Raw genomic sequence first — 14,076 nt, 5'->3', positions numbered from 1 at the left:
TATAAGCTCTGAATACTTATTATATCAATCTTAGACTGTTCATTTGTCCTACCTCAAATTTCTAAAATAACATAATTCTTTGTTAACGTATATGTGCCTGTCAAGACTTATGTTGCAAGGGGTATAACTCTTGTAAAACATAAGTTACTCAGTTAGAGTAGAGTTATATTCCTTGATTAAAATGTTAGCGTATGCAATCTAAGATAAAAGGGAGGTCTTAGGTAAATTGTCTAGTAAGAGATAAAGTAGCGATTTTACTGACCATCTTTATGTTTTTGACGCAGGGCAACGTCCAGAAAAGGATGCACAGTATTTTTCTGCTATATTAATGATATCGTTATATTTTCCCTCTTCTAGGGGAGGAGTTGCCCTTTGCTTGAGTCCCCAAGGTCGGAGAAATGGTGAGGCTTTGATCCGCTTTGAGTCGGAAGAGCACAGAGATCTTGCCCTGAAGAGACACAAACACCACATCGGTCAGCGATACATCGAAGTCTACAAAGCCACTGGCAAAGACTTCATCAATGTCGCAGGAGGTGTGAAAGAACTTTAAGTTTCTTTTTCAAATCATTCGCAGAATAATGATAATGTTAATAAATAGCTTTTTTATTACAAAATTCTGCTCAATATCAAGCTCTATGAGTTTTATTATCTATATTATTACCCAAGCAAACCTGATAGCTTTCTGAAATAATCTCAACTTTCTATACAGCATACAGTGCAGTCTGCCGTTTTACAGGCACTAAAGCACCAACATACTGACGAGCTCTTTCTTTGTCTATGGCCGGGTAGTCATTCAGACATGGGTGAAATGAGGAATATTGAATTAAAGTGTCTTTACCCGGGACACAACATCAGGCTGAGATAAGCCTTTAACCTCCAAACCCTCGACCTCACAATTATGAGTCTGGTTGCCTAACCATTAGACTACCACAGCTCATCACTTTCTGATTTAGCAGTTGAAAACTTTCCTTACGTCTGTTCTTCTTCCCCCTGATCCAGCACATGGAGTCTACGTTGTGATTACAATGTAAAATGTGGCAGGACAGTTGTTGGTTTTCTTTTCAAGTCTTTTGTACTGCAATGATTGTTTCTTTAAGCAGTCCATATCCCTCTGCAATATCAAACTATTTTTTATTTTGAAGTCAGTCATTTACTTTGACTAATCAAGTATTTTGTCTTGAAAAGTTCAATGTCAGACATGTTCATCTATTCACAGAAAGAATGTGACAGATTTCCTTCCTGACAAGTCTACCAAAATCAATACAATTTGTCATAAGATCCTCAACAGTGTTACCGTATCCAGTCTTATATATCATCATCATCATCATCATCATCATCATCATCATCATCATCATCATCATCATCATCATCATCATCATGTTTTAAAGTAGGAAAAAAAAAAAAGTAAACTTGAGACTTGAATAGGGTTGGTGTCGTTTAATCAGATGTTCGTATAGGCCTGGATGTTCATCATCATCATCATCATCATCATCATCATCATCATCTCAAACCCTGACACATATAAGTCGTTGACGTAACTAACACGTGGCACCAAAAAAAAAGAAAACGGGACCCCCAAAAAATAAAGTAATCCCATTTGTCATACAGGAAACAACTCCGAGGCTCAGGCATTCCTTTCGCGGGGTGGGCAGACGATAATTCGCATGCGGGGCCTGCCATTCACTTCCACTACACAGCAAGTGGTAAGTTTTTTTCATGACTTCAACCCTCTCAAATCATTTCTTTTATTATGCTTGTGAACAGAATGTCTCTTTCGCGTAACCTTTTTCAGTCAGATAGTGTTCCTTTCTAGTAGGCGCATTTAAAATGTGGCTTATTTCAGAGATTGTATTGGCATATCATACTTTTTATGCTGTCATTCCAATTTTGCTGATGTATTCCTTCCTGTTTTTTGTGATATTAGCATAATCTATCATTGTGCAACGCCTACATTCTGAAAGTCTCTGAAAAAAGAATGTACTAGAAGTGAGGCCCCTGTCTTGTGAACAATGTTCTCAAATATTTGAAGTACAAAACATATCAAATATGTTCAAAGAGTGCCAAATTCTGCAGGAGCACTGGGGTTTAGTTCATGAGGATTAATAAGAATGAAGACTGTTTGAAAAGGAGCATGGAAGGTTGGTCATGTGTGCAAAAAGATGTTTGAAACTTTGGATTCAAACTGAATAATTAATGTAAAAATGGTGAAAATTGTATAAGATTGTAACCTCAATCACTGGAGATCAGTTTAGCAAAAATGTTTTTTTTCCTTTTTCTGTTTTGTTTTTTTCAACTATTCCTATCTCATGTGGTAATCCATTCTCATTATTGTGTTTATATACTCAGGGAATTGCCCATCACAGCTATGATTCCTGTGTGCTATCAAATTAATTAATGTGGGTGTTTGGCCTCGTGAATACCATGGTGGGACAATTGTGGAAGAAAGGGGGATGGGGGGTGTGTAGAAAGTGGTGTTGAGGATTGTGTTGGGGATAGTGGAGATTGTGGGAGTGAAATTTTAACCCTTGGAGCCACTTCAGAAAAATAGTTTAATTGGTGTTTATTTCATTGAAGTACCCATTTGAGAGAGCATAATAACAGAAACTCTTTGTTATAAGTTTAAAGGGGTGAACTAGTTTTATCAATAGTCTAATCTGTTAAGTGGTATAGGAAAGAGTAGGTGGGTGGTTGGAGGACGCCACTGATAGGTCAGACTTCTTTTCTGTCTCTCTGTTATTTCTGTCTGTCTGTCTTTCTTAATTTTTTCCCTCACAAAATGACCGTTATTGTGTCAATGTACTTTGCTTTCCTCAAACAAAACAAACAAGGACAGAGAAGTTCCTTGATCGATTTGACTGTGTTTTGTGTCCTAAGTGTAAGATTAATAGCTTTTTTCAGTTTGTGGGTATATGAGGAGGCTCCCTTGAAGCCATAATACAAGAGTAAATCTTGAAGCCACAGCTTAAAAACATGTCTGGCTTAATTTTTGGGAATGGGTTATCATAAGAGGTTTTTGATGTTTTCAGCTATCATCAAAATCAAAATATGAAAAAGGTCATATTTGGAAGAATTTTTTTTTAATCTGTGCAGGTAAGTAGGAGACTGAATCGTAACAATTCAACTAGGCCTGCGGTTCTTATGTGGCGGTTGCATAGGGGTTGCAAGGTTTTATATTTTCATCCCATCATACTGCAGATGGATTATGGTAGATGGTGCGGGACAATGGTTTCTGGACTGCATATATTTGCATATCATTATCTCCTTCTTCATTCATTACACCTCAGGCTTCTTTTACTCGGAGAACATGGTGGATGATTTTTATTATGTTTCTGTTACTGTGTTTGTTTGTTTTGATTTTTTTTTAAATTGAGAATCCAATTGCAGAGCTGCAAACAGATTATAATTTCCCTGTGGAGTAGCCTCTTCTTTATTATTTAAGTGTTGTTGTGTCGGAGGACTTTGATTTGGGTCTGGTGAAAACCCTGGCAGAGGGGGCTCGGGGCAGAGTCTGCCATCTGGGCGTGGCACAGGTGCTAGGGAGTTTGTGTGCCTTCCATCTTTTATTAGCTGTGAGCTGACATGTTCTAGCCTTTCTTTGTTTGTTCCATTGTAGCGGTTACTTGTGGGGAGACGGTATCCTCGGAACTGAGAATTCCCATTAACTGCTTTTTTCTCCTGTGCTTTTGTCTTAGGGTTGTTTTTAGGTCTGGGTGTGGTTAAGGCATGGATGGGAGAGGTTGTTCGGAAATAAATGCCTTTTCTTAGGTTGAACATTTATGTTTTGCTCGTTCGAGTTGTTTGGAGCTGTGTTTTACCAGAGGGATTGTCCTTGTTTCATTCTGTCTTTTTTTTTTAAATTATTATTAATTTGCACATTTGCAGAGTGAGAGAGTCATGAGTGTCAGTGTTGGTGCCTTTTAAAAAAGAAAGCAAAATTAGAAATGTCTTCTGTTGGTGCTACAGATTTGTAAAAGAATTTACTATAATGGTATTGTTTCAAAACCAACATAAATGAGAAGTTACACAGTTTGAACCTGTTTTTGGAAGGATGTAGAGCTGAAAGATAAGGTCCGTTCTCTAAAATGAAATACCAAATTGCAGTTAATGCAGAAATGAAAAACGGACTCAAAAAAATTCTTACACATACTGCTATAGAGTACCATTATACGAACCTCAAAAACCTTTTTCATTCTCAGCGCAGGTTTCTAAATTTTGTTCTTTATTTTATTCTTTTTTTTTTTCTTTTTTGCCTATGAAAAATTGCTGACATCGTTGACTGTAGGAGAAATGCAAACCCCAAAACGTGATGTTTAAACATTATTTGAAAGATGATAATTTATACATTGTCTTCCCCAAGCAGAATATTTAATAAGAATAAGTCATGTGGGCATCGTACGCTGACGCTGGTCATTCTGATGTTTGCCTATTTTTCGGACTGTCATGGTATAGTAAAACTGATCGGAAAAAAAATGTTTGATTTTACTCTGTGAATTATTTTGTACAAAAGCATCAATGCCTTTTTTGGCTTTTTTTTTTTTTCATCTGATGTTTTTATCTGAAGAATGTCACCACCACATCGATTAACACACTTTTATACTGTACTTTTTCATCTTTTCTGGTATTATATTAATAATTTCCCCCTACGATTGTCGTGCCTGTGAATCTTTGTGTATCTGAATTAATCCTTTGATACCCCTGTTGTGACGCTCGTCTACTAGTTTTTGTGCACCCTGTTTACGTTGAGGCAGCTACTCCACACAAGTATTAACAGCTTCTCTTTGCTCTTGATTTGTCTTTGGTAATTTTCCAAATGTTCACCCCCTCTCCAAAGCTGTCTGAAATCTAACAACATCTCCCATAAAGGTTTTGCCCTGTTTAGGTCTATGCGTGCTTTATAATGACAATGTACAGAACTTATATACTCAGTTTTAGATGCCTTTTGTCTGAATAACAGTGAGTTTTAAGCTATTGTAGTGAAACATGATGAGGATTTTGCAAGATTTTTCATCTAAATACAGACGGATGTAAGGGAATTGTTGTGAAAGCTGATACTTTTATTTTCCCCTGTTCGCTCTCATGATCATAGTTTGTTTTTTTCCTAAAGAGATTGTGTTATAATCATCACTTGTCCTTTAAAACAGTCATTTTTTTAAATCATAAAACTGCTACAAGAGTTATAGTTTATTTTCTGTTAACATGTGAAACTTCTTCTTTTCTCCACCCCCCCCCCCTTTCCTCTTTGTGCCAGTCTGTCTGTCTGTCTGTCTGTCTGTCTGTCTGTCTGTCTGTCTGTCTGTCTGTCTGTCTGTCTGTCTGTCTGCCAGTCTGTCTGTCCTCTCTTTCTGTTCATTTTAAATGCCTGTCTGACTGTCTGTCTCTCTATCTCTCTCTTTCTCTCTCTCTCTCTCCCTCTTTCTCATTGCCTCTCTCACTTCATCCCCATCTTTTATGTGCTTTATTCTTTTGCAGCACAGGTCCATTGTGCTTTTTCTCTTGTCCTTTTTCCTCCTTTGAAGTAACTTTTGCACACTCTCCCGTCCTTTTTTCTCATAAGTTTTCTATTTGCATTCCCTTTTCAAATGCCTTTTTGTATGGATTTTACAAAAATTGTTTTTGTGCCTGTTTTGCTTATGTATTGAGTTGGTTTTCTTTTTTTTTTTTACTAAACTTTTTGTGATTTTTACACAGTTCCTTTGCCTTTGTTTGGTCATGTACATGTACTGCCTCATGCAGTATTTTTGCTTTGTACGTCCATGCTTTTTTAACATCTGTCTATGAACAACGATATGTCTACTGACTGACTATCCATTACAGATTGAATCATAATACATTTTTGAAATACTATTTATTGTAATCAGAATGCAGGCAAATGATTTTCTTTGTTCTCAAATTATTTCAGCTTGAATTTTTTACCCGAGACCCCAACTCGTCCCAAGTTCTAGATGGGGAGGATGGAATATTGTTTGTCCATTACCCTGATGGGCGAAGTACAGGTGATGCCTTCGTGCTGTTCGCTACAGAGGAAGAGGCTGCGAAAGCTCTGAAGAAACACAGAGAAATGATGGGATCGAGATACATTGAGCTCTTCAAGAGTACAACTGCTGAGGTGCAACAGGTGGGTTGTGTGAGGCACATGTGTTAGGTGTCACAGCAAGGCGATCATTCATCACAGGCTTCTTCTTCTTCTTCTCCTCCTCCTCTTCCTCCTCCTCCTCCTCCTCCTCCTCCTCCTCCTTTCATATAGCCTACTAGGTCATCTCCTCCTTTCATATAGCCTACTAGGTCATCCTGCTCAGTTTTTCTGTTGGTCCGTACAACTTCTCCTGTAGTGTCAATAGGGTTTGCCACGTTTCCTCTCTCATGGCCCTGTGCACTGCAGGAGTATGTGTTTTACAGTTTGGTCTGCTTCCGTGCTCGAGCATTTCGGTGATGACGCTAATTTAAGACATCTGTACATATGTTGTCTGATTCTTGTGTGTATTTTCTTAGTCTGAAGATAACCACTTGTTCTTGGCAGTACAGCTCATGGCCGTTTTTTGGTGTTTTTGGTGCTTTGAATACGATTTTGATGAGAGTTTTCATTTGTATATACACTGGCAATCTGATACGATATACAGTCTAGCGCGCACATAGCAAAATTTGGATGATGTGGAAATCTTTTTGTTATGTATGAATTTCGCTACGTCCATGTATTAAATACAAAAAAATATACCTGGATTTTTAAAAAATCAGGACTAAAAAATCTATTCCCCATAGGCCCTTTCAGTAGGCTTAAAGCTCAGTTCAAAATTATTTTTTCCTTTGTTCCTCATCCTGGTCATGGTCAGACCTTGACAGAGCTGCTTAAAAAACAATTATTATTATTATTATTATTATTATTATTATTATTATTATTATTATTATTATTATTATTATTTTTATTATTATTATTGTTATTATTATTGTTATCATTATATTGTTATTATCATTATTATTGTCATTATTGTTACAATTACCTTTTATTAAAATTGTTATTATTTTATCTTTTAAAAATTATTATTATTATTTTATTATTATCCTCCAGGTGCTGAATAGAAGTATGGATCCCCGCAATCCTGAGCAGCCAGACGGTCAGTTAACCCCACTGATTGCCCAGCTACCGGCCGGTGTTCCCATCATTCCTCAGTCACTCATCACCAGCGGAACGCGTCGCGACTGCATTCGTCTGCGAAACCTTCCCAGTGCTGCTCAAGTCACAGACATTTTAACTTTTCTCGGTGAATTTTCACAGTTCATCATTTACCAAGGCGTCCACATGGTCTACACCGCCACGGTAAGTTTTCTTTAGCCTACTGCCTTTCTTTTCTGAAGGGAGGGAAGTAGTACGTGGGTAATCTACTTCCCTTATGTCCAACGCCCAAGCAAAGCTGTATAATTCTTACTGCTTTAGCTGTCATCGATATCTATGGACAGCTGAAAAAAGCTTTTCTTTTCTGTTACAAATTTCTTTATTGTCCTTGTTAAGGATTCTGTAAAAGGGACTAACTATCCAAGACTTTCTTTCTTGTGTTGTTTGCAGTGTACATTCCTGCTGTTTGTAGGTAATATAAACAGAAGTTTTCGTTCATTGAGAGATAAAGTAAGATTAATCTTTATTGTCCTGAGACTGGCACATTGGTTTGGTGTTTCACCACACACACATACACAAACACACACATACATACACACACACACAAACACGCACACACAAACACACACACACGCACACAAGGCTCATTATCATAACAGAGACAATGATCTGCACTCAAGCAAGCAGTGAATCAAAATATTTTTTTTAATTTTAAGCTTAAACAGCAGCTAAACATAGATGTCTCTAGAAATATATAAATGGCTCAATTCCATACTACACCAAAACAAGCTATTGTGACCAGGGGCGAAGTGTCTATATAATCAAATAATCACTGCTTCCCTTCCTAATTTTGAAACATTGTCGCTGTCAAATTCATCCTTAAACATAAAACTCTTAAATTAAAAGTAAAAAGAGGTTCGTAATCCACAATGAGCATGCCTAACATTCAAAACGGTTTCACGGCCACATAAATAGCCTCCTCACCCCTCTCGGGCCACTCCATAATCAGTCGCAAGCTTTGATTAAGTAAGCTTAAAGTGAGGCTGAAAGAGTCTACCAATACAGTTGAGGGAACATGTGCATAGCAGTCATGGCTGTTTCATTGCCACATATACCCTGTTCACCCCTTTGGGGTCACAGTTAAAATCAATCACAAGCCCTGATTAAGTAAGCTAACGAACACTGGTCGAGTCTACCTCACAAATGTGAGGGGAACTAACTCCTAACAATCTCTTTACTGCTGCATGTGCTTGTTTTTTTTCCTCGACTTTTTACTGTCCTATAATCAGATCGTGACCTCGATTATGACACCAGCTCCTGGCCGCGAAAGGCTAACAAAAGCAGCCAAATGTGAAATTTAAAAAATGATAATTGTCATGTTCTACCAAAGAGTTAGACTCTCTGGTAGAACTATAACATATAGATCTAGTACTGACATCTCTGCTTCTTTGCTTTGTGTTTATGTATTCACATCTAAAGTTAATTTAATTTTAGTTGGAACTGATATTTAATCAGATACTTTCCCGATTATTTTGGCGGTTGGACATACAATATGAATTCCGGATTTGTTTTCATTTACAACTCAGTCAGAGTCACCGCCTCGAGTAAGATTCTTATGTGATATCTACAGGCCATATAGATCTATATCTGGTCCCGTTTCACTTTGATTACCCTGTCAAACAAGTCAGCCTTCGCCCCTGATTGTGACTGACTTCATTGTTATTTTGATTCACCTCATTCTCTCTCAGGGTGAGGCCTCTGGTGAAGCCTTCATACAACTTGACTCGGAGGAAGCAGCAACTCTGACAGCATTCAACCGACACCGACGCCCGATGACGTTCGCCAACAAGAAGAGAATCATTGATGTGATCCAGTGTAGCGGCGACGATATGAGCTACGTTCTGACCAATGGCGTGCCACCAATGTCTATTCCAGTGCCACCTGCAGCTCTTCCAGCCCCAGCCATCCCACCAGCCTCGCCCCTCACTATTCAAAGACCAATTCTTTCACCTGGTAAGTCAAGTGAGCAAGGATTTGCTTTGGTATGTTATTTAAATCAGTGGTGACCTTTCTTTAAATAAACTTTTCCTACAAATTTTTTTTTTTAAATATATTCGTTTCATTTGCTTTTAAAAATTAAGTTTGATAAATGTCCTTTTTGATGTAGTATCAGTAACTGTTTCAGTATATCTATATATCTCTAAGTCAGTTTAGAGAGAAATCCAGTACATAAGTAGCTTCAAGTATTACTACTTCTCATCTAAATATCATATTACTTTAAATCCTCAGTCACTCCCCAAACTATCATGACATCGACATCTCTGACCACCAATGGAGCTTTCCAATACGCCCCGCTGACTCAGCCAATGCCAGCCGCGTTCCCCCCAACAGTCACGCCTATCCCTCAGAGGCCGACCTACTACCCACCCATCCTCTACTGGTACCCCAGTCCTCCTGTGTCGCCACCTACACCTCAAACACCTGCTATTTCTTACTACACCACCAACACCACTTCAAACAATGCCGCTGGACCGTACACGGGGCCATGCATGATCATTATGAGAGGCCTGCCCATAAACGTTTCCATTCAAGATATTATGAATTATTTTCAGGGTTTTCCTGAGGTAGGTGTAGGTTGCACTAAAAGAGATAAGGGTATAACAATTGTAGTAGTAAAGTGTAAAGTACTCACAGATTTTTCTGTGCAGTAGATGGTTTGGGGACATGGTTCCTCTAGTCTGCTAACTTACTGGGATTGTATTGGAGAACTACAATAAGATAGCACAGTCTGGCAATGAAAAATACTAATCTCTTTCATTAAGTCCTAAGAGGACATTATATGCATTTGGAATCTTTTTTGGTCTAAATACTCAAAAGAAATAGTACCTTAGCAATTAACATTTATCACCTGATTAAATCTGATCTTTTAAATACTAATTATTTAGACCAGTAGAGATAGAATCAGGGCATATCCAATCACCATTTTTACTTGGGAGTTTCATTTGCATTTTCTTCTGACAATTTCATTTTGACTTCATTTTTATTTTCATTTTTGTGCCATTGAGTTCCAATGAGTTGAAAATGTTCTGTTTTGGTTTTCGTGGGCTCTCATTTTGTTCATGGTTGCCCCGTTATGGTGCTCCACTTTTTTTCTCTTTATTTCCTTTTTGATTTCACTTCTTCTGCACACAAATCACTTTTATTTGATGCACCCTTTTCTTACTTCATTTTTTCTTTGTTTCACTGTGTTTCTTTTTTATTAAGGTATATTACGTAAGCAGATGTGCTAGGTTAAGACAGTAGTAGCGTAAGTATTGGCTATTATATTTTAATCACTTCCTGATGCTTACAGTTCTCTAATAATTTTAAAATAAAATGCTTCCAACCCATCTGCCTGGTAAGATAAAATGTTTTCGTGCAATCAACGTAAAAACATTTTTTTTTTTCAGTATTTCAAAAGTATCCATGAAAAAGAACTTTGAAATCATGTTCTTGCTACCTGCTTCAATATCATGTTTGAACAGTGTCAGACAGTGATCAAATATTTTCTCTAATCTGTTAGAGGATTCCAATAATTTTTAGCACTTTAACAACAGTAACCATGTCTTTACAAGTGTCCAAATAATAGAAACAATTTCAGCCCAAAATTTAAGACATGATGAAAATGATATGTCATAACTGGTGAAAATGAAGAGACACTGAATAATTTTACTTATGTATTTTTCAGTAACCTTGCAACCTGGTTTAAGATTTTAAAAGTGTACAAAACTGAGAAAATTATTCCTTATCAATCCTCACATGTCTAGTCTCCTTATTGCCCTAGAAAAGGGGAGAATCTATTTTATGGCTCAGGGGGCCTTATAACTCTCGGAGGAACTTCTCTGAACTTACAATGATATATCGAAATGATATGTTTGCTTGACTTAGTTTGTAAAGTAGTCATAAACTATCACTTGTAAAATTTTAGCCTTTACGAGGATGAACCAGGCAGTTTAGACTAATTGGAGGCAAAATATGTGTATAAAAATCATCAACCTTGCTTGGGAACTTTTATATAAAATGAGAAAGGAAGATATTCTCCTTGGCTTATCATTTTATGTGTGTGCTTTGCCCAAGCTTGCACTCTCATGGTCGATTCATGAAGGAAAAGAGGGAGGGGAACTTAATTTATTGGCAATTAGGTCTTTTTTTCTGAATAAGAGACTTTATGTGCTATAGAATATAAAGGCATGTTATAGATTTTATCAAAAATATAATCTAGAAAATAGATTGTTCAGAGAAAGAATGTGGTTGATATGCCACAAAGATTTCATTTTCTAAATGGGGATGCTCCTCCGCAACAGATGTTGTACTCCACTGCGATAGGAAAAGTTAATTTTGTGTTCCTTCTGCCAATACTGAATTTATTTTGTGTTCTTTTGTTTGCTTTTTTGTTTGCTTTTTTTTTGTCCTTTCCCAAAGGATATAAGTTTACGGTCCTGTATTATAAAATAGAGATGATCTGATCAGAATGAGCGTCCAAAATTTGTTCTCGTTATGTTTGGTTTCTGCTTTCTACATAATTTTTTGTTTGCTTTTCACAGGTAGGACCTGAGACTATCAGCATCCAAACGAATTTGGAAGGAAAACCTAATGGAGATGCTCTCATATCTTTTACCTCAAGACTAGAGGCAGAGCGTGCTATTGTTGAAAAGAACAGACGACATCTGGGGAACAGATTCATAGAGCTGTTCATGGCATGAGACGATTCGTAAACATCTGAAGGCCTGTTTGATTTTTTGTTGTGGCCTGATATTGAATTTGTGTGGGAAATCGCCTATTCTTTATTGTACATAATATACCCACATTCTTTATTGCAAGTACTGCCATTATCTCATTTACAACTTTATGCTGACTTGTTTCTTCCCATATTTTCAGATTCGTCCTGAAAATATGAAGCTGTTGACTTCAAAGATCTGAAACATTCTCCTTTTTTTTTTAAATGGAAGTTGAGGCTTGAGTTCTCTAGGAGAGTTTTACACTCTCTCTGTTTTCTACCTGCGCAAATTTTGTCGACTTCAAATTCAGTGTCAGGCTATAATTAAAGTATACTACTACAATCGTTTTCTTATAATTGTGAGGTTCTCTCCTTCTCTCTTTCTCTCTCTCTCTTTCTCTCTCTCTCTCTCTCTCTCTCTCTCTCTCTCTCTCTCTCTCTCTCTCTCTCTCTCTCTCTCTCTCTCTCTCTCTCTTCTCTCTCTCTCTCTCTCTCTCTCTCTCTCTCTTCTCTCTCTCTCTCTCTCTCTCTCTCTCTCTCTCTCTCTCTCTCTCTCTCTCTCTCTTTCTCTCTCTCTGTATATATATATATATATATATATATATATATATATATATATATATATATATATATATATATATATATATATATATATATATATATATATATATGTATGTATGTATGTATGTATGTATGTATGTATGTATATATATATATATAGCTATATATATATAGATATATATATATATGTATATATCAACTGCCTAGTGTAAGACTCCGCCATATGCCATTTCGAAAAGGGACAGACAACAGAGTCTTTCACTGAGCAGCTGATAGGCGTCTATTTACACATGTGTTACTCTTGGTTGTGCATTCATGAAAATTTCTTCCACAAACCATTTTAAAGATCTTCCAAGTCATTCCACTTCCGTGTGCTTTTATTGTACAGATTAGAGTATTTACACTGTTTTGCATGTCCTCCATACAAGATCCACACTTCTTTAAACAGGATGTACTACACATTTACAACTCTGCTGTTACTCATTTTACTAGCCCTGATTGTAAGCAAAAGCCTAATTAGGTGAACAAAATGTGTTCATTTTACCTAAACGTGAAGACTGATTGTGAGTCGCAATTTTACTGTACGTGGTATGAATAGGAATAGCTGTGCCTTTACATTATGTATGTAAAAAGGTGGAAAGCAGCAGTCTTAAGTGTAATGTGCTCAGTAATTTCAGTTGATATTACTGCATGTGCCTTATGAAGTGTGCAGGTTATGAGAAAATTTTATTTTTGAGCTGATATTTCATTCTTTTACTCTACGCAACTGATTCTGACTATTCATATGTTGATTTATTAAGTGCCTTGAAGAATGTGTATCGTTCGCAACTTTTTAAGGTATTTATCTCAATATTGGACTCTTCCATTTCATACTTTTCAGCTTTTCTTGGGATAAATGCAATAGAAAGCACAATAACTACGCAATAAGTTTTAACTTTTGTTTTATTCAGGTATAGTCTTTGTGTATTTAAAAAGTTAAAAGCTTTTCCGAAACATGCTTTTTTTTTTTTAAAGACACTGACTTTTCATTCAATTAACAGAGAAATGTCTCAGAACACAAACTGATATGGGCTTGTTTTCTTAAAAGAAAAGAAAGGAACTACTTTTCTCTTTTGTGACAATTCCAATAGAAAACAAGACTGACACTTTCTACTTACCCTTCTACTTCACTGTTTCAGACCCTCATCTGATCTCTGCTGGACTTTTGAGCGGTTTTTAATCTAAGTTTTACATCGTAGCATTCCTTGTTGAAATTTTTTTTTTTACTTTGGAAAAGAATTGAATGTATTTATTTTTAATCATTCCCACACATAAATGCAATTTTGTCTCTAACTTACCATGTCATATCATAAAGAAATGGAAACATAGTCAATGTTCTGGGAGAACTGAGCAACAAACCTCCTTTTTATCTATGTTTATTCTTTTGATGTGTAAGAATGTTATGCATTTTTATCATGCTATAAACGATATGAATTTATATAAACTTATATATATTATATTATCATATATATAATATAATAAACTTGCAATGTACATTCCTTGAGCTCTTATGCTGGTATTCACCAGTGGTGCCTTTTAATTGTAAAGCAATCTCTTGATGTGAAGCAATTTATATATATCTTGGGTTTTTTTAAGTTGCTGAGAATTGCTT

The 14,076-nt window shown here is 36.5% G+C and overlaps 1 protein-coding gene across 1 annotated transcript in view; it reads left to right on the top strand.

The window, feature by feature from the left end:
* The window catches only part of LOC101862469 (epithelial splicing regulatory protein 1), a gene marked incomplete in the record, with an annotated part of 104,434 nt that extends 92,477 nt beyond the window's left edge, over positions 1-11,957 (top strand). Inside the window, 7 exon segments of the mRNA XM_013085988.2 lie at positions 358-533; positions 1,609-1,703; positions 5,900-6,115; positions 7,064-7,312; positions 8,857-9,121; positions 9,398-9,548; positions 11,692-11,957. Coding sequence (XP_012941442.1) covers positions 358-533; positions 1,609-1,703; positions 5,900-6,115; positions 7,064-7,312; positions 8,857-9,121; positions 9,398-9,548; positions 11,692-11,695 — 1,156 coding nt within the window.
* Positions 11,958-14,076: the final 2,119 nt, after the last annotated feature.

This window comes from Aplysia californica, unplaced genomic scaffold (genome assembly GCF_000002075.1).
Source record: "Aplysia californica isolate F4 #8 unplaced genomic scaffold, AplCal3.0 scaffold00017, whole genome shotgun sequence".
Classification (NCBI taxonomy): Eukaryota; Metazoa; Mollusca; class Gastropoda; order Aplysiida; family Aplysiidae; genus Aplysia; species Aplysia californica.
Note: the sequence above shows the minus strand (reverse complement) of the source record. Positions and strands in the feature narration are given on the sequence as shown.